The sequence below is a fragment of the Eptatretus burgeri genome, chromosome 15 (genome assembly GCF_056783735.1).
Source record: "Eptatretus burgeri isolate ZD-2024b chromosome 15, Ebu_testis_v1, whole genome shotgun sequence".
Taxonomy (NCBI): domain Eukaryota; kingdom Metazoa; phylum Chordata; class Myxini; order Myxiniformes; family Myxinidae; genus Eptatretus; species Eptatretus burgeri.
This window is the reverse complement of record NC_140975.1, coordinates 244,174-265,749: the sequence shown is the minus strand read 5'-3', so window position 1 is coordinate 265,749 and position 21,576 is coordinate 244,174. Positions and strand designations below refer to the sequence as shown.

General features: G+C 48.4%; 1 protein-coding gene across 6 annotated transcripts in view; it reads right to left on the bottom strand.

The window, feature by feature from the left end:
- LOC147011278 (alpha-taxilin-like) overlaps positions 1-21,576 on the bottom strand; it is an 80,223-nt gene that overhangs the window by 9,136 nt on the left and 49,511 nt on the right. For 5 of the 6 annotated variants that reach the window (XM_085857191.1, XM_085857190.1, XM_085857188.1 and 2 more), the window contains 2 exons: positions 12,627-12,722; positions 6,300-12,440 (listed from right to left, as the gene is read on the bottom strand). The exons of the other annotated variant lie outside the window; for it this stretch is intronic. In XM_085857191.1, the coding sequence (XP_085713317.1) occupies positions 11,376-12,440; positions 12,627-12,722 (1,161 nt within the window). In that variant the 3' untranslated portion in view covers positions 6,300-11,375. Of the gene's footprint in view, positions 1-6,299; positions 12,441-12,626; positions 12,723-21,576 lie in introns of those variants that run through there. 6 annotated transcript variants of the gene reach the window in all.

Here is a 21,576-nt window from a genome sequence, read left to right as displayed (position 1 = left end):
CCCATCTCCTTGAGATGATGTTCAACCTGTTGCAACCATGAGGCATGTGGTCGACCCACTGGCCTCCTCCACTCATGAGACTCCCTCGCTGAGAGAATCTGGTGAGCAGGATCAGAGTCAGGAAAACGAGCCACATGTCCAGACAGTCGCAACTGACGCTCACGGACTATGCAGGTAACAAATCTCATCCGAGTCTCTCTCAGCAACCGCTCGTTGGACACAAAATCCGACCAGCGATAGCCAAGGATTCTCCGAAGAGACCTGGTACCAAAGGAATTAAGTCTCCGTCTCAGATCCTTGGTCAGAGTCCAAGTCTCGCACCCATAGAGCAAGACTGGAAGTACCAAGGACCTGAAGACTCGGACTTTCGTCCTCCCGCACAGGTACCGGCAGCGCCACACCCCATGATCCAGTGAATCCATGACTCCCCAGGCCCGACCCAGACGTCTATTGACCTCTGACTCGCAGCCAGCAGAGACATGAATATCACTGCCAAGGTAAGTGAATCTCTCCACGACCTCAGCATCCTCACCACAAACAAACACAGACAGGACAGCAGCATCCAAGATGTCACCGTAAGCCTGGATCTTAGTTTTGACCCAAGAAACCCGTAATCCCAACGGCTCCGACTCCTCATTCAGTACCTCGAGGGCCCCCAAGAGGATGTCTAAAGTCTCCGCAAAGATGACTGCATCATCTGCAAAGTCAAGGTCCGAGATCTTGACATTCCCAAATGACGCATCGCAACTTGATCTCTCCGACATCCTCCCTAGAATCCAGTCCATACAAGTGCTGAAAAGTGTGGGGGCAAGTACACATCCCTGACGAACTCCAGTAACAACTGGAAATAAGTCAGAGATGGTACCACCACACTTCACAGCACTCTCAGTACCAGAGTAGAGTTCAGACATCAGATCGATCAGTTTTGGTGGCACCCCACGAAGACCAAGAATCCTCCAGAGGACATCCCGATTCACTGAATCGAACGCTTTACAGAGATCAACATAGGCTGCAAGCAGGCCCTGCCAAAACTCTCGTCTGCGTTCGGTGAGGACACGAAGTGCAAGGATACGGTCAATCGTTGACCTCTTTGGTGTAAAGCCTGACTGCTCTGGACGCTGGTGCTCCAGCAGATGGTGGCGAACCCTATCGAGAATTATCCGAGCAAAGACCTTGCCCGGCACTGAGAGTAGCGTCACCCCTCGGTAGTTGTTGCAGTCTTGGCGATCACCCTTCCCTTTCCAGAGAGGGACAACAAGGCCCCTCTTCCAGTCAGTTGGGATGATGCCTGTTTTCCAGGCAGAGCACAAAACTGCATGCAACGACACGAGTGCAGCATTTCCACCAGCCTTGAGAAGTTCGGCATGGATGCCACAGATCCCTGAAGCTTTGCCCCGTTTCAACTGGTTCACCGCAGCCCGTGTTTCCACAAGCGTAGGTGGACCACAGTTGATTCGAGGGTCAGCAACAGGGATTGTAACACCCTTGACGTCCAACTCGACAGTTGGGGGATCAGCCTGGTACAACCGCTCAAAGTAACCGGCCCAGCGGGCCTTCACTTCAGACTCCTCTGTCAAGAGCCTACCACTCTCTGCTCGAACTGCAGTGCTCCGAGGGATGGGCTTGGATGAACGTAATGCGCGAATTCCCATGTAAGCGGGATGAGAATCACCTGTCCACAGGTGATGCTCTACCCCCTCACAGATTCCTCGCACATAGGCCTCCTTGTCCACCCTCAGTGCACGTACAGTTTTACGCCTCAGCTCCCTGAACAGCTCAGCTCTGCCATTCAGCCTGGCCCTGCGACTCTGGTCAATGGTATCCAGTGTCCCTGGAGAGACAAAATTCTTCTTTGCCCTGCGGTGAGCTCCAAGGCATCCACCGTCAACATCAAGGACGGTGGTCTTGAAGGCGCTCCACAACTCTTCAGGACCCCCCAAAGCACCCAGACCCCCCAAGTGTCCACTCAGCCTGTTCGCAAACTCCTCAGCTACTCTCTCATCCCTGAGCTTGGCAACATCCAGCCTCGGCTGGGATGGCACCATTCTCCAGGATTTAAGGTGCAGCTTTAGAGTTGCTACAACAAGCCTGTGGTCAGTATTGAGGAACTGAGCACTCCGGTAGACCCTGCAGATCTGGATCATCCTCCAACGACCGTCAATGAGGACATGGTCAATCTCCTTTGCCACACCGCCAGCGTTGGAATACCAAGTCCAGTGATGAGCTTGTGGGCGCTGAAACTATGAACCAGCCACCCTAAGTCCATGACTTCTTGCAAAGTCAAGGAACTTAGTGCCATTCTGGTTCATAGTTCCTGACCCATGGGGACCAACACACACCTCATAACCGTCCCTATCAGTTCCAGTCGATGCATTGAAATCCCCCAAGACTAGAAGTGTATCTCGTCTGGGGCACTGATCAACCACAGACTCGAGTGTGGCGTAGAATGCATCCTTCACGGTGAGATCACTCGCCTCAGTCGGAGCATAAACAGAGACCAGGGAAATGACACCTAAGGAGTGACGAATCCTTAATCTCATAATACGCTCGTTGACCGGTGTTACCTCAATTATCATTGGGGTCAGCTTATTGGACACAGCTACAGCAACTCCTTGGGTATGGTAACCATCAGAGCGACCAGACCAATAGTAGGTGTAACCACCCACCATTATCTCTCCGCAATCCGGTCTCCGAACCTCAGAGAGAGCTGCAATCCCGATGTCCAAACGCTTGAGCTCAGATGATAACAGAGACAGGTGATCATCCTCTCTTAGGGATAGGACATTCAGGCACCCACCCGAAGTGACCGCCTCAGGTTAACCCAAGGAGACCGCCGTCTGGTGGACGACACCTCAGCACCACTCCGACGCACTCTCCCGCAATCTGACCCAGGGATGTTACCCCGTGGTTTCCCTCCTATCAAAGATTGGGGGTCCCAAAGGCTTTGCCCCAATCCTGTCATCCGGTGAGTTGCCCTGCGAAGGGAAGCTGCACAGGAGGTACTCCCTCGGAGTGGGTTTTCAGATTTTTTTGCGTTTTTGCGTTTTGCGGAATGAAGGGTTTTACGGTGGCCGGAGTGCAAATCCTGCCACCAACCTCCTAATAAGAAGTGATCCAACTGCAGGAGGACGTCCGCAGACACAGTTGGGCACTAGATATGGATGGCCGTTGGCTCACAAGGAGCTCCTCCGCCCTTTGACAGGTTTTGTTTTTAATCCTGCTGGGTGTCCATATCCAAACACCCTCCTCACCAGAAAACCTGGTGGGGGAGACGGTTTAGTCGCCGACAACCCGACCATGGAACAGGTTAGTACAGGTTTACATGGTACCTGTAGCAGGTCACAGATCGAACCTGACCTGACATAAATGTGTGTTCGTTTTGAATAATATAAGGCTCATTTGGCTGCGCCTGAATGGTTTTGAGGGTAGAGCAGCAGCAATTGAAACCCGAATCCTATCCAGGTTCCTCCTGATTATGGTTTTTTTGTATACCATGTCAAGGCTCATGTAAGAGGGAATACACAGAACATATAACAAGGCAGGAGACAAGAGGGGCAGGAGAGGGAAGCGCAAATAGTGGGGAAAAGAGACAATATGAGATCTGTGGAAGCGAGAGGGATGGGGCTGGGTACACAAGGTAAACAAGTTGGTACTACAGGGACTTTCCGGAAGGAAAACGGAATTTAAAGGAGGTGGGTTTGGGGTGGATTAACGGGGTAGAAAAGATCAAGATTTGTGATGGGGGATGATAAGAGATGGTGGTTCAAAGACCTCGAGAGCTGTGAATAGCTGTTTTGAAGAACCGGACGGAAGAGTGAGATTGAAGAGGGTGTCGGAGTGTATTCCAGAGGCAGGAAAAAATAGGAATGAAAGAGTGAAGGTGAGCAGTGACTTGATTTTAGTAGTTTCACAGGAAGGGGGTTGCTGGTGGACCTTGAGTGCCCTGGGGAAATATGAGGGGGACAGATCACAGACAGAACAGGGTGGGGGCAAGGCTGGAGAGTTGACAGTAGAAGACAAAAACACCACCGACCTGCTTTTGGTGAGAAAGTGAGAGACCCAAAGACTCAGTCTCATCGCGGGAGATGCCGATGATCCTAAATTCCTTGGTTTCCACAGCGTGAAGATGAGAGAGGTGAGAGGCGGGAGCACCAGCCCAGAGGGGAGAGCAGTACTTCAGCAGGCTGCGGATGAAAGCTTTCTTTGTGGTCAGGAGCTCAGGTGGGCCAAGGAAGGACTTTGCACGATGGAGGATGCCCAGTCGGTGACTGGCTTTGGAGGCCAGCTTGGAGATATGACTTTCCCAGGAAAGATTGTGGCAGATAGTGAGTCCCAGAAGCTTGAGTGAAAGGACTTATTCAAGAGCATGGCTGGGAAGTAGATGGGGGGGGAGGGGCGGTTCCAGATGCTACCTTCAGAGAGACATAGTGAGAGTGTGAGATTTGTCAGCGTTGAAAGATATTTTCCACGTGTGTGACCAGCTTGTGATTTTATCCAGATCTGTAGAGAGTGAAGAGACTGCTGCTTACCGATCTGACGGATGACAAATGGTACAGCAGAGGGTGGAGTCATCAGCAAAGAGAAAGAGAGGATTTTTCCAGAGAGTCAGAGAGATCGTTGATGAAAACCAGAAAAAGAACAGGGCCCAGAACGCTACCTCGAGGAACTCTAGCTTGGTCAAGAAGAGGAGATGAGAGAGTTCCATTTTGGGCCACACAGAGACTGCACCAGGAGCTGAAGTCCATGAGCCATGAGTGGATTTTGTCTTGGATACCAGAGGAAGATAGTTTGGTGAGCAGGGCGGAGTGCTGGACCGTATTTGAAGCACGCGTATCTTTTAATGGAATCCTTTCAATCTATTAAAATTATGATCTGTTTGCACATTCTTTCTGTAAAATTCAGTAGATTGGTGTTTAAATCAAGTTCGTAGCTTCGATCAATTTTGAGTTAGGCTGTCAGAAAAGAAGAAGAAGGAGGAGGACAAATGGACATTTTTGTGTCTCATTTTTCTTGTTCAACGATAATTTCCCAAAGTTTAATGAGTGTTATTGTTTGAAGAATTCTCTGCAGATTACTGATAGGTAAGTTATAGGTTTATGCATTTTATCTTGGTGGACTTTTTGAGGATTAGTGTTGTATTGAGCCATTGGAGTGTCCGAGCCATCCCGACATAACAAGTCTACTGACTTCTTGATCGATTAATTAGCTTGCAGGATTGAATTGAGTGACAACATAGCATAACTCGATATCTATCGATCCAATGATGGCCATATTCTTTTTGGATTGCCATATGACCTTGACTTTCAACATGTAGGGATAGAGTGTAATGTAATAAAAAGTGTCCCCATCTACAATCTATCCATAAAAGTCAACATCATGCAAATCGGACGAAGTTTATTCAAGTTATGATCAAAACGGTGTTTTTTAATTTGGCCACAATCTGAAAAAAGTTGGTCAAGGACACGAACCAAATGTCAGGTGCACAACCTCAGTGCAGGTCCACTATTATGATGCAAGAACATCTTGGAAGGCCAAGCGGTCTTTGAGATTCCGTGTTGGCAAAATTGAGCGATGACAAAAAAAAAAAACGCGTTCTTTTTTCAGACCGTCAGTTTTCCTTGACCTTTAACTCGGAGGGTATGATATAAATTTAACATAAACACACTTCACTCTAGGCTATCTAGAGATGGCAATTTCATTCTGATCAGACAAACCTTAGTTGAATTATGGTGAAACATGTCAAAATGTCTATAATTTGGTGATAACCTTAACAATTAGGTCAAGGTCAAAAATTTTCAACCCTACAAACTTTATATTCCCATCATTGATGCAACATTTCATTCGGAAAGTCCGAGCCAGCTCCGAGATACAGCTCGGAATTTGACAGTGAAGGGGAAAAAACAAACCGAAATGGTGGTTTAGTTCTCCTAGCAGGTGTAAGAAACTCAGGGGTACCATGAAAAATTGGGGGGCACTAATTGTAGAAACAAACCCTACAACAGATATAAGCCTTCCCTATGTTATAGTGGGAGGCTTCACTATTGTGTGGATAACATCATCAGTGAGGCAGGAGGACCACCTTACCTTTATCAGGTATGGCCTCATCATTCTGACATTGTGAGATGGTTTTAAGAATCAGTTGCAAATCATGTCAACACACAACTGATCAATAAATTCTATCCACCTTCATCTTTCAATGTCTCATCGTTCACAAAATACTTCACCCCCTCTGTTTCACACTTCATCACCTGTGTAATCAGTACTGATTCCAGGACAAATGATTTGTGTCAGTTTGTAAATCAAGTTTGATGTTTGTTTAATCGCACATAAATAGCATCACTTCATTAATCGATACTTGTTTCCTCCACCAGCATATAATCACGTACTTCTGGACAATATACCGTGGATCATTAAACATGAAAAGTCAATTTACTGTCCCATCTAGTGGTAAAAGGACAGGCACGTCCAGTTACCTCCACCACCGATGGTGCACGCAGGTTATGTTTTCATGCCTGTTTGCTTGTCTGTCTATCTGTCTGTTTGTCTGTTTGTCTATCTGTCTGTTTGGCTGTCTGTCTTTGTTTGTCTGTCTGTTTGTCTTTTTGTTTGTCTGTTTGTTTGTCTGTTGGTCTGTGAGTGGGATATCTCAAAAAGTTGTGGATAGATTTGGACAAAACTTGATGGACAGGTTAGGTGTGTGACAAGGATGAATGGATTTGATTTTGCTGAAGAATTCAGATGTGGATCCGGATACGATTATTATTTAATTTAGTAATTATTTATAATAGAGAGATGGGGCCAAAAACGATATAGTGTATAGCACGGTATTTCCAGAAGTTGTGGACGGATTCTAACGAAATTTGGTGGATGAGTTGGCTCGGTGATGAGAACAAGCCCATTAGATTTTGGTTCAGGTCTGGATCCAGCCTATAGGTGGGATTCAAAACGCAAACTGTTTGTTCAGTCTGGCAAAGGCACGCGCTCTACTGTGTGCCATTCTAGTTGTCCAATTGTGATCATACTTTGGTGTTGAGATGCAACCAGCATTCACAAACCCCTTCCATCAAATGCTTCTATCTCACCTTTTCTTGTACTCCCTGCTACATTGCAGTCACCTGCTTTCTTCTGTATTTTAAACTTTAACTTGCGATGCTTCATGTTCCTTGATACTCAGTTTTGTAAGTCGAATTATTTCTCTGCCACCCATATTTTTCCAGCTTCTCTGCCCCCCATCTTTGTCCAGCAATGAGTTTGAATCAGCCTGACTGTCCTGCAAGAGAAATGCATGCAGACAGCTGCTGCTCTGGATTTGTCTGTTATAAATATCCCAATGTCTCTTGTCCTTTCTTCCATTGTTTTCTTTTTTATTTATATCTGCAAAGTTTTATTTCCACCTTCTAATTCCTCCACATCATCTTGTCTCTCTTCTGCTCCACCATTGTCATGGTTTTTATTTTTCGGTTCAATTTTCATTTATTCACATATGATTGGCTTTCCTTCTCCTGGACTAGAGTTTTCAGTGTGAAGTTGAGGAGTTAAGTTCAGACTTGTGCTCTTAAGCTCAGGAGCTGACACTGTCTGTTCCTTGTGAACCACCATGGAACTTTGACTTGTGAACAATATAGAGAGTTTGGAATCGAGAGCTTTGAGAGAAATGGAACCCTCAGTGTTGTAAGGGTGTTGATGAGCTAAGGACTGGCACCCCATGGAGTTGAAGGAACCAGAAAGCTGGGAGTTGAGAGTCAGCGGGAAGAGGGAGTTGTGTGAATGACAATGAATGGGAGCTCGAGGATCAGAGCAGATAAGGTTGAAGGGAGATGGAGGCTTGGGACCAGGGTGTTCAATGGGAGATGCAGGCTCAGAGTGGAGGAGGTCAAGGGGAATATCAGTCTCTGAGCATGTGAGTTCGAGGGGAGTTATAGGCTCAGAGTCAGGGGGTTCGAGGAGATCGAGAAGCTTTAGGCTTGCAGGTTTGGTAAGAGGTGCAGGCATAGAGTGGAGGGGATCGATTGGAATAGCAGGCTCAGAGCATGGGGGTTTGAGGGGAGCTAGAGGTCTCCTTGGGTTAACCTGAGGCGGTCCCTTCCGGTGGGTGCCTGGAATGTCCTATCCCTAAGAGAGGATGATCACCTGTCTCTGTTATCATCTGAGCTCAAGCGTTTGGACATCGGGATTGCAGCTCTCTCTGAGGTTCGGAGACCGGATTGCGGCGAGATAATGGTGGGTGGTTACACCTACTATTGGTCTGGTCGCTCTGATGGTTACCATACCCAAGGAGTTGCTGTAGCTGTGTCCAATAAGCTGACCCCAATGATAATTGAGGTAACACCGGTCAACGAGCGTATTATGAGATTAAGGATTCGTCACTCCTTAGGTGTCATTTCCCTGGTCTCTGTTTATGCTCCGACTGAGGCGAGTGATCTCACCGTGAAGGATGCATTCTACGCCACACTCGAGTCTGTGGTTGATCAGTGCCCCAGACGAGATACACTTCTAGTCCTGGGGGATTTCAATGCATCGACTGGAACTGATAGGGATGGTTATGAGGTGTGTGTTGGTCCCCATGGGTCAGGAACTATGAACCACAATAGCACTAAGTTCCTTGACTTTGCAAGAAGTCATGGACTTGGGGTGGCTGGTTCATGGTTTCAGCGCCCACAAGCTCATCGCTGGACTTGGTATTCCAACGCTGGCGGTGTGGCAAAGGATATTGACCATGTCCTCATTGACGGTCGTTGGAGGATGATCCAGAACTGCAGGGTCTACCGGAGTGCTCAGTTCCTCAATACTGACCACAGGCTTGTTGTAGCAACTCTAAAGCTGCACCTTAAATCCTGGAGAATGGTACCATCCCAGCCTAGGCTGGATGTTGCCAAGCTCAGGGATGAGAGAGTAGCTGAGGAGTTTGCGAACAGGCTGAGTGGACACTTGGGGGTCTGGGTGCTTTGGGGGGTCCTGAAGAGTTGTGGAGCGCCTTCAAGACCACCGTCCTTGATGTTGCCGGTGGATGTCTTGGAACTCACCGCAGGGCAAAGAAGAATTTTGTCTCTCGAGGGACACTGGATACCATTGATTAGAGTCGCAGGGCCAGGCTGAATGGTAGAGCTGAGCTGTTCAGGGAGCTGAGGCGTAAAACTGTACGTGCACTGAGGGTGGACAAGGAGGCCTATGTGCGAGGAATCTGTGAGGGGGTAGAGCATCACCTGTGGACAGGTGATTCTCGTCCCGCTTACAGGGGAATTCGCGCATTACGTTCATCCAAGCCCATCCCTCGGAGCACTGCAGTTCGAGCAGAGAGTGGTAGGCTCTTGACAGAGGAGTCTGAAGTGAAGGCCCGCTGGGCCGGTTACTTTGAACGGTTGTACCAGGCTGATCCCCCAGCTGTCGAGTTGGATGTCAAGGGTGTTACAATCCCTGTTGCTGACCCTCAAATCAACTGTGGTCCACCTTCGCTTGTGGAAACACGGGCTGCGGTGAACCAGTTGAAACGGGGCAAAGCTCCAGGGATCTGTGGCATCCATGCCGAACTTCTCAAGGCTGGTGGAAATGCTGCACTCGTGTCGTTGCATGCAGTTTTGTGCTCTGCCTGGAACACAGGCATCATCCCAACTGACTGGAAGAGGGGCCTTGTTGTCCCTCTCTGGAAAGGGAAGGGTGATCGCCAAGACTGCAACAACTACCGAGGGGTGACGCTGCTCTCAGTGCCGGGCAAGGTCTTTGCTCGGATAATTCTTGATAGGGTTCGCCACCATCTGCTTGAGCACCAGCGTCCAGAGCAGTCAGGCTTTACACCAAAGAGGTCAACGATTGACCGTATCCTTGCACTTCGTGTCCTCACCGAACGCAGTCGAGTTTCAGCAGGGGCTGCTTGCAGCCTATGTTGATCTCTGTAAAGCGTTCGATTCAGTGAATCGGGATGTCCTCTGGAGGATTCTTGGTCTTCGTGGGGTGCCACCAAAACTGATCGATCTGATGTCTGAACTCTACTCTGGTACTGAGAGTGCTGTGAAGTGTGGTGGTACCACCTCTGACTTATTTCCAGTTGTTACTGGAGTTCGTCAGGGATGTGTACTTGCCCCCACACTTTTCAGTACTTGTATGGACTGGATTTTAGGGAGGATGTTGGAGAGATCAAGTTGCGGTGCATCGTTTGGGAATGTCAAGATCTCGGACCTTGATTTTGCAGACGATGCAGTCATCTTTGCGGAGACTTTAGACATCCTTTTGGGGGCCCTCGAGGTGCTGAATGAGGATTCGGAGCCGCTGGGATTACGGGTTTCTTGGGTCAAAACTAAGATCCAGGCTTTCGGTGACATCTTGGATGCTGCTGTCCTGTCTGTGTCTGTTTGTGGTGAGGATGTTGAGGTCGTGGAGAGATTCACTTACCTTGGCAGTGATATTCATGTCTCTGCTGGCTGCGAGTCAGAGGTCAATAGACGTCTGGGTCGGGCCTGGGGAGTCATGGATTCACTGGATCATGGGGTGTGGCGCTGCCGGTACCTGTGCGGGAGGACGAAAGTCCGAGTCTTCAGGTCCTTGGTACTTCCAGTCTTTCTCTATGGGTGCGAGACTTGGACTCTGACCAAGGATCTGAGACGGAGACTTAATTCCTTTGGTACCAGGTCTCTTCGGAGAATCCTTGGCTATCGCTGGTCGGATTTTGTATCCAATGAGCGGTTGCTGAGAGAGACTCGGATGAGATTTGTTACCTGCATAGTCCGTGAGCGTCAGTTGCGGCTGTATGGACATGTGGCTCGTTTTCCTGACGCTGATCCTGCTTACCAGATTCTCTCAGCGAGGGAGTCTCATGAGTGGAGGAGGCCAGTGGGCCGACCACGTGCCTCATGGTTGCAGCAGGTTGACCATCATCTCAAGGAGATGGGGATGGGCCTGGCATCTGCCTGGGGGATGGCCAGACGGAGGCCCCTGGAGTACCGGCGGAAAGTGGACGCAGCGACGCGCTGTTCTGGCACATGCTCCCATACCTGACCTGACCTGAGAGGCTCAGAGTCGTGGGTTCAAGAAGATCTAGATGCTTTGAGCCTGGAGTTTCGAGGGGAGCTAAAGATGTTGAATCGGGGGTTCGAGGAGATCTAGAGGCTTTGAGCCTGAGGATTGGAAGGGAGCTAGAAGCTCGGAATTTGGGGGTTCAAAGAGATATTGGGGTTTGAGGGGATCTGCAGGCCCAGAGTGGAGGGGATCAAGAGGAGTAGCAGGCTCTGAGCATAGAGGTTTGAGTGGAGTTAGAGGCTCAGTGTCAAGGGGTTTGAGGACATCTAGAAGCTTTGGGCTTGTGGGTGTGATGGGAGCTGCAGGCACGGAGTGGAGGGGATCAAGGGGAATAGCAGGTTCAGAGCATGGAGGTTTGAGGGGAGCTAGAGACTCAGAGTTGGAGGGTTCAAGATATATTGGCTTTGAGTCTGTGGTTTCGAGGAGATCTTGAGGCTTTGGGCCTGGGGATTGGAGGGGAGCTCGAGGCTCGGAATTGAGGGGTTCAAAGAGATCTCGTGGTTTGAGTGGAGGGGATCAAGAGGAGTAGCAGGTTCTGAACATAGAGGTTTGAGTGGTGTTAGGGGTTCGGAATCAGGGAGTTCGAGTAGATCTCGAGGCTTTTGGCCTGGGTGAATGATGGGAGCTGTGGGCACAGAATGGAGGGGATCGAGAGGAACTAGAGGCTCAGAATTAGGGGGTTCAAGGAAACCTAGAGGCTTTGAACTTGGGGGTTGGACGAGAGCTGCAGGCTCAGAGTAGAGGGGATTGAGGGGAGCTGGAGGCTCAGAATTCGGGGGTTCAAGGAACTCTAGAGGCTTTAAACTTGGGGGTTGGACGAGAGCTGTAGGCTCAAAGTCGGGGGGATTGAGGGGAGCTGGAGGCTCAGAATTAGGGGGTTCAAGGAAATCTAGAGGCTTTGAACTTGGGGGTTTGACGAGAGCTGAAGGCTCAGAATCGAGGGGATTGAGGGGAGCTGGAGGTTCAGAGCAAGGGAGTTTGAAGGAAGGTGCAGGGTCAGAGTCATGGGGTTTGAGGGGAGCTGCAGGCTCGGAGCCTGGAGTTTTCGAAAATGAAGGCTGAGAGTTGAGAGGCCTTATGCATGCTGGACACTCAGAGCCAAAAGGTTCAACATTTGTACAAGACTGAAAAGTTTGAATTTGGTGCGGTTCTGTTCCTTTAAAGCTCAGAGGGTCAAAAAGAGTTTCAGAATTGAGGGAAGCCTGGAGAACTTCGTGTTCTGTGACTGTATATTCAAGGCAAGCCATGTCCTCAGGCTCTAAAGAGTCAACATGCTCTCTAAATTGAGGGCTTGTTGTGGATGATTTTGAGTCGACAGAGGCAAGTTGAGCTGAAAGTTGTGTACGCTCTGATTGTAAAGCCCTGCAAAGCCGCTCAACTCTGTTCAGTTTCAAGGTGAGGCATTCAGCTTCCTTATCCCGCAGAAGTTTCTGTAAGAGAGAGCAGAAAGTTTGTTTGGAAACAGAATTTGGGTGAAAGGTAACATGTACAAATTTCTGTTCGTGCAGATGAATAATTTACATAGGTTTGATGAAGAGTAAAAACAAACTTTTCACACTTTGTCCACCTTTATGATTTGCATTATCAGTTGATCCATCGGCGTATGCCAGCCTCACCTTCTCTGCCAGGTCCAACAAGGATTGGTTGCTCAGTTCCCATCGACCTTTCCATGTCAGCGCCTCCTTTTCAAGCCGCACAACTTTCTTGGACATCTTTGGGCACAGTTGTTCAATGCGTTCTTTAAATGTATATATTTAGCTTAACAGTGATCTGTAGATAAATTTTACTCTGGCCATGATTTACCTCAATTCACAGTTATTGCAACTTTAGCATTGGTTTTCTCTGAGACTCAAAATACTTCACTGCTTTCAGCCTAAAAATGCTCACAGGGTTAGCAGAACACACAAATGTTATTGTGTGATACATTTGGGACGAATGTTGGTCATTTGTTCGTGATTTCTGGGATATCATTGATCAGTTGTTGGAGCTTTTAGCGAGAGAGACAGACAGACAGACAGACAGACAGACAGACAGACAGACAGACAGACAGACAGACAGACAGACAGACAGACAGACAGACAGACAGACAGACAGAGAGAGAGAGAGAGAGAGTGAGTGAGAGAGAGAGAGTGAGTGAGAGAGAGAGAGTGAGTGAGAGAGAGAGAGTGAGTGAGAGAGAGAGAGAGAGAGAGAGAGAGAGAGAGAGAGAGAGAGAGAGAGAGAGAGAGAGAGAGAGAGAGAGAGAGAGAGAGAGAGAGAGAGAGAGAGAGAGAGAGAGAGAGAGAGAGAGAGAGAGAGAGAGAGAGAGAGAGAGAGAGAGAGAGAGAGAGAGAGTGAGAGAGTGAGAGAGTGAGAGAGTGAGAGAGAGAGAGAGAGAGAGAGAGAGAGAGAGAGAGAGATATATATATATATATATATATATATATATATATATATATATATATATATATATATAGATGGAGAGAGAGATATAGAGAGATATAGAGAGATATAGAGAGATATAGAGAGATATAGAGAGATATAGATATATATATATATATATATATATATATATATATATATATATATATATAAAATTTTAAAATGAGAAGTTTCTGGGTGGGTCAGGTCAGGTATGGGAGCATGCGCTAGAGCAGCACGGCGCTGCGTCCACTTTCCGCCGGTACTCCAGGGGCCTCCGTCTGGCCATCCCCAGGGCAGATGCCTGGCCCATCCCCATCTTCTTGAGATGCCGATCTACCTGATGCAACCACCAGGCACGTGGTCGGCCCATTGGCCTCCTCCACTCACGAGACTCCCGCGCTGAGAGAATCTGGTGAGCAGGATCAGCGGCAGGAAAACGAGCCACATGTCCATACAGCAATGCATATGTCCATACGCAACTGACGCTCACGGACTATGCAGGTAACAAATCTCATCCGAGTCTCTATCAGCAACCGCTCTTTGGACACAAAATCTGACCAGCGATTGCCAAGGATTCTCCGAAGAGACCTGGTACCAAAGGAATTAAGTCTCCGTCTCAGATCCTTGGTCAGAGTCCAAGTCTCGCATCCATAGAGCAAGACTGGAAGCACCAAGGACCAGAAGACTTGGACTTTCGTCCTCCCGCACAGGTACCGGCAGCGCCACACCCCATGATCCAGTGAATCCATGACTCCCCAGGCCTGACCCAGACGTCTATTGATCTCTGACTCACAGCCAGCAGAGACATGAATATCACTGCCAAGGTAAGTGAATCTCTCCACGACCTCAACATCCTCACCACAAACAGACACAGACAGGACAGCAGCATCCAAGATGTCATTGAAAGCCTGGATCTTAGTTATGACCCAAGAAACCCATAATCCCAGCGGCTCTGACTCCTCATTCATCACCGCGAGGGCCCCCAAAAGGATATCTAAAGTCTCCGCAAAGATGACTGCATCATCTGCGAAATCAAGGTCCGAGATCTTGACATTCCCAAACGATGCACCGCAGCTTGATCTCTCCGACATCCTCCCTAAAATCCAGTCCATTCAAGTGCTGAAAAGTGTGCGGGCCAGTACACACCCCTGACGAACTCCAGTAACAACTGGAAATAAGTCAGAGATGGTACCACCACACTTCACAGAACTCTCAGTATCAGAGTAGAGTTCAGATATCAGATCGATCAGTTTTGGTGGCACCCCACGAAGACCAAGAATCCTCCAGAGGGCATCCAAATTCACTGAATCGAACGCTTTACAGAGATCAACATGGGCTGCAAGCAGCCCGTGCCAAAACTCTCATCTGCGTTTGGTGAGGACACGAAGAGCAAGGATACGGTCAATCATTGACCTCTTTGGTGTAAAGCCTGACTGCTCTGGACGCTGGTGCTCAAGCAGATGGTGGCGAACCCTATCAAGAATTATCCGAGCAAAGACTTTGCCTGGCACTGAGAGCAGCTTCACCCCTCGGTAGTTATTGCAGTCTTGGCGATCACCCTTCCCTTTCCAGAGAGGAACAACAAGGCCCCTCTTCCAATCGGTTGGGATGATGCCTGTGTTCCAGGCAGAGCACAAAACTGCATGCAACGACACGAGTGCAGCATTTCCACCAGCCTTGAGAAGTTCAGCATGGATGCCACAGATCGCTGGAGCTTTACCCCTTTCAACCGGTTCACCGTAGTCCGTGTTTCCACAAGCGAAGGTGGACCACAGTTGATTTGGAGGGTCAGCAACAGGGATTGTAACACCTTGACGTCCAACTTGACAGCTGGGGGATCAGCCTGGTACAACCGCTCAAAGTAACCGGCCCAGCGGGCCTTCACTTCACACTCCTCTGTCAAGAGCCTACCACTCTCTGCTCTAACTGCAGTGCCCCAATGGATGGGCTTGGATGAACGCAATGCGCGAATTCCCCTGTAAGCGGGACGAGAATCACCTGTCAACAGTTGATGCTCTACCCCCTCACAGATTCCTCGCACATAGGTTTCCTTGTCCACCCTCAGTGCACATACAGTTTTATGCCTCAGCTCCCTGAACAGCTCAGCTCTGCCATTCAGCCTGGCCCTGCGACTCTGGTCAATGGTATCCAGTATCCCTTGAGAGACAAAATTCTTCTTTTCCCTGCGGTGAGTTCCAAGACATCCACCGGCAACATAAAGGACGGTGGTCTTGAAGGCACTCCACAACTCTTCAGGATCCCCCAAAGCACCGAGACCCCCCAAATCTTCACTCAGCCTGTCCGCAAACTCCTCAGCTACCCTCTAATCTTGAAATTGCCAACATCCAGTGTAAGCCAGGATGGTACCATTCTCCTGGATTGTATGTTGCAACGTAAGAGTTGTAAAAACAAGCCTGTGGTCAGTATTGAGGAACTGAGCAATCCGGTAGACCCTGCAGTTCTGGATCATCCTGCAGCGACTATCATCGAGCACATGGTCAATCTCCTTTGCCACACCACCAGCGTTGGATTACTAAGTCCAGCGATGAGCCTGTGGGTGCTATAACCATGAACCAACCACCCCAAGTCCATGACTTCTTGCAAAGTCAAGGAACTTAGTGCTATTCAGGTTCACAGTTCCAGACCCATGGGGACCAACACATGTCTCATAACCATCCCTCTCAGATCCAATTGATGCAATAAAATCCCCCAAGACTGCAAAAGTATCTCACCTGGGGCACTGATCAAGCACAGACTCGTGTGTGGCAGAGAATGCGTACTTCACGGTGAGATTACTCGCCTCAGTCGGAGCATATGCAGACACCAGGGAAATGACACCCAAGGAGAGACGAATCCTTAGCCTCATAATATGCTCGTTGACCAGTGTTACCTCAATTATCATTGGAGTCAGCTTATTGGACACAGCTACAGCAACTCCTTGGGCATGGTAACCATCAGAGCAACCAGACCAATCGTAGGTGTAATCACCCACCATGATCTCACCACAATCTGGTCTCCCAACCTCAGAGAGTGCTGCAACACCGATGTCCAAACGCTTGAGCTCAGTTGATAACAGAGACAAGTGGTCATCCTCTCTTAGGGATAGGACATTCCAGGCACCCACATGAAGGGACTGCTCAGGTGAACCCAAGGAGACCACCGTCTGGTGGACGACACCTCAGCACCACCCCAACACACTCTCCCGCAATCTGACCTGGGAATGTTACCCTGTGGTTTCCCTCCTATCATCAAAGATTGGGGGTCCCGAAGGCTTTGCCTTAATCCTGTCATCCAGTGAGCTGCCCTGTGAAGGGAAGCTGCACAGGAAGTATTCCCACGGAGTGGGTTTTCAGATTTTTTTTATGCTTCTGGAATGTTTTGCGGAATAAAGGGTTTTCCAGTGGCCGGAATACAAATTCTGCCACCTAAGAAGGCTGTTAGGGTTAGTATAATTCTCCTAATAAGAAGTAACCCAACTGCAGGAGGACGTCCGCAGATACAGTTGGTCACTCGATACGGATGCCCGTTGGCTCACAAGGAGCTCCTCCGCCCTTTGACAGGTTTTGTTCTTCATCCTGCTGGGTGTACATATCATCCACCTTCCTCACCAAGAAACTTGGTGTGGGAGATGGTTTATTCACCGACAACCCTACACTGGAACAGGTTACTACAGGTTTACATGGTCCGTGTAGCAAGTCACAGATCTCATCTGACCTGACCTGACAATAACAGTTTTCCAGGGAGGCAAAAAAGTCACCTCCAAGGTTATAAAGAGAAACAGTGTCAGGATCCTGCAGGATGTGGGAACTTGAATGAAAATATGTTGTTCAGAAGCAACCCATGAAACAAGTCCATTTTGTTTTGAAACACCTGGGCCAGGTTGCTCAAAGCATCGTTAAACCTATCATTAGCCTCACGATCGATTAAACCTATGGTTAAATTAACGATAGATTTAATGCTGTTGCTCAAAGCTATCGTTAACTTTAACGATCCATTAAATCCCTCTTTAACTTTGAGCAACACTGTTAAATCCTGTCATTTGCTAATCTATCATTAAGGAATTTAATGATCGATTAAGCCTAATCGATCATTAAATTTAACGATGCTTTGAGCAACCGGGCCCTGATATTTAACAGCCAATCATAGATCCACCAATCGCTCACACTGGGGCCTCCACACAAATTGCTGGTGGATTTATTGAAGTTGCATGGACTGTCTATCTCATGGTTCATTTGTAGATTTAAGCGTGTGAAGTAAAAATTCAAACATAATATGATTTAATAATTCTCACTTTTTGAAATTAGAGTGGTTTCCTTGTATGGGCTTACTGTTGTTATGAACTTGTTTAGGGTTAGGTTAATTCATGTTGACTGGCTGATCCATTTGGCGTCCACAGCCACGTGAGTGAGGTCACATGATCTGGATTATAAGAGGAAGAATTTTTGCACCGAGGAGAGGGACATTGAAAGAGAGGTCGGGCCCAGTAGTCAAACCTCGAGACTGAGACCGGAAACACTTGGTGACATCGAAATGTGCCGATGGATTGAGGACTGCAGACCTGTACTTGTGAAACAAGCACAATGAACTCGTGGTGAATGCTCTGATGATGGTTTGGAATGTTGGATCCTTTGTCAGAGCCTCCATAGATACTGTTTCCCCGAACGGCTGTTTTCACACAGGCGTCACACCCAGCTGCAGAGAGAAGAGAGTCTCGTGTCGACCAATGTAAAGACTTGGGAAACCAGGAGACATGAGAGTGGATTGATTTGTGACTGCAAAATGGCCACGGAAAAAGAGTTGCAAGAATCCAGGTCCTGCCTCAGAGGAATCTTGGGGTGTTATCCAGCTCCAATCACTCTTTCTTCGCCCGGTCAGTTGTTGTGCGGCTTGCCTTGCTGGTGGCAACGTCATTCCTCTACCAAGTTTCTCACATGCTGGATTCGTTGCTGGTGCCTTTATACTGACCGTTACCCTGAGCAGTTACCACAGGCCAGGGAGTGGAGGTTGTCTATTGCGGACTACCTGTGGTATGCCTTTTGCTGCTGTGGATTTATTTTGTGGATTCTTTCCCTCAAAATCCCTCCTGGTGACATTTGAGAATTGTGCTGTTGCTTCTGAGAGACCTTGAATTTTCTGAATTTTCCTCAAGAACTGCTGGACATTAATTGTCTGGTGACTGCCCTCAGGTGACTGTGAGATGACTCATGCACTTTGAAGCAGATAAGTTGTTTGTGTTTAATTGATGAAATGGAATCAATTGGTTTTATACCTGGCATTTCTTGTCAATATTGTTTTACCTTTTTTTGTGCACAAAAATCGAGGCACGTGGAAGATGTGGAACATTGAATGAATCAGGACGTAACAGAACAAAAGGAACAGAAAGAGAAGGGGAGAAGCGGCAATATCAGGGTTGAGGGATAAAATTGGAGACTTGGACAACTGATGGGTGTGGGGAGGAATGACGGGGCAGAGGAGTCCGCATGGGGTGGACAAGACAGATGCAGAAGCAAACTCTCAGGAAGGATACATTGTAAATTTGGAGGGGTTGGGTTAATGGGGATAGAAAAGATCAAGGTTTTGGATGGAGGATGATCTGACATTTTGGTGAACAGATGTCTTGAAGGCCTGGAGGGAAAAATTAGATTGAAGAGTATTGTGGTGAATTGAAGGTCGTGACGTGTGATCACATGATGCCCGGCTCGAGCACAGAAGAGATAAAGCTGAGGTTCGGCTCGGCCGCGGGGTTTTGTCCCTGGGGCATTGCCGTTGTATGTCGCCGGCTCACTTGGTGCTCATTGAATGGTGAGAACACTGATTGATATATAATACTGATTTATTTTGTGGTGATTAGTTGCGTGTGTGTACCTTACTGCTTGTACTCCATACTGCGTTTGTATTTCCTGGTGTGCCCATAGAAGCGGCTTCAATCAAATGGAATAAAGCCTAAACTCTGAAGGTTCTTCTCTCGTCTTCATTTCAATTTATTCCATTTGGTTTTCTCGGCTCTCTCAACCAACGATGGACAAGATCTACAAACCAGAGAGGTTCGACGTAGACCCAAACGCGACTGACTCAGAAATGAAATGGTCGCATTGGTTCTGTTCCTTCTCACACTATCTGACCATCATCAAAGAGGGAGCTGACAAATTTGCCGCTCTCGTGAATCATGTCTCGACCCAGCGTGTACAGGCTCTTCTCGGAGTGCGACACTTACGAAGCAGCGATCGACGTGCTGCAGGCGCTCTACGTGAAGCGCAAGAACGAGGTATACATACGACATCTTCTCAACACACGCAGGCAAGCTGCCGGGGAGACAATCGATCAGTTCCTGCAAGCTCTGAAACAGCTGGGAAAAGACTGCAGCTTCCGGGCCGTAAGCGCCGAGGAACACCGAAAGGAAGCGACACGGGAGGCATTCATCCAAGGACTCAGATCAACCCACATACGGCAACGCTTACTAGAGAAAGCGCAACCCACTCTTGACAAGGTAGTCGATCAGGCTCGAGCGATGGATACGGCACAGCAGCAATCTGAGTCATTTGGGACACCGATGCTGCTAATGAACGCTGCTACAGTGGGAACTCAAGGAACCCCACTGGCACAGACACAGCCAGACATAGGGGATGGAGAAACACCCGAGGAGCCGGATACACAGGCCACGTCAAACTCCTCAGCTGCTACTCCGGTTGGTAAATGCTTCTTTTGTGGGTACAAAAGGCACCTCCGTCAAAAATGCCCCGCCAGAGATGCCACATGCATGAACTGTGACAAGAAAGGGCATTATGCCAGGGTATGTAAATCTACTCTCAGGAGAAATAAACCCACTTCTGCGGCTCTCTACTCGCAAAATAAATTAACTGCAGCCTCCCCGGGGAATCTATCCAAGGCTATCATCAACGTACGAATTAACGGGCATATGGCTGAGGCACTGATTGATACCGGTAGCTCTGAAAGTTTCGTCAACAGCTCGCTAGTGAAGGGCAGGAAATGGAAAATCCACCCGACAGACAATACGGTATGCATGGCCGCCACATCACTACAGTCCCGCGTACGAGGGTACTGCAAAGTCGAATTGGACGTAAAAGGGTACACGCATCGGGATGTAAGGGTACTGGTGCTTCGTGATTTGTGCGCAGACGTAATTCTGGGTCATAATGTCCTCAAGCAGCACACGAGCGTCGAAATACCCTTTGGAGGAAGCAAACCTCGTCTAATTTTAAATGCTTTGACCACCGCGGAGGTAACGTCCCCCCAGCTGTTCGCTAACTTGTCGCCGGTCTGCAAACCGATAGCGATCAAATCGCGGCGATATACCACTGTTGACATGAATTTCATCACTTCAGAAACCAAGCGATTACTGGAAGAAGGAATTATAGAACCGAGCGATTCACCATGGCGCGCACAGGTGTTAGTAACCAGCAGTCAGAACCATAAGAAATGAATGGTTGTCGATTATTCCCATACGGTCAATCGCTTTACCCAACTCGATGCCTACCTCCTGCCGCGCATAGACGAGATGGTCGAACGCGTGGCCAATTATAAGGTATTCAGCACCATCGACTTGCGAAGCGCCTATCATCAAATTCCCATCCGAGAGGAAGACAAACCTTACACCGCATTCCAGGCAGGGAGGCGCCTCTACCAATTCAGGACGATACCATTCGGTGTCACGAATGGAGTAGCTTGCTTCCAACGGGTTATGGATGACATCATCTCAGATGAAAACCTCAAAGACACTTTTGTTTACGTGGACAATGTCACAGTGTGCAGTAGGGATCAGGGGGAACATGATATGAATCTGGACAGATTCTTGAGCATTGCTAGAAAATATAATCTGACTCTCAACTACGAGAAATGCGTATTCTCGGCAAGGTCAATTGACCTTCTCGGCTACACGATAGCCGACGGCACAATTAAGCCTGATCCTGAACGATTGCGCCCGCTCCGTGAGCTACCACCACCTCAGGACTTGCAGACAATGCGCCGGGTGATCGGCATGTTTGCTTATTATGCGAGATGGATTTCGCAATACTCCGAGAAAATACATCCCCTAGTGCATTGCAAAAACTTTCCACCAGATGCCGCTGTTGTGACAGCTTTCCACAACCTCAAAGACGATATCAGTAATGCCGTGGTTTTATCGATCGATAGCTCGGTGCCCTT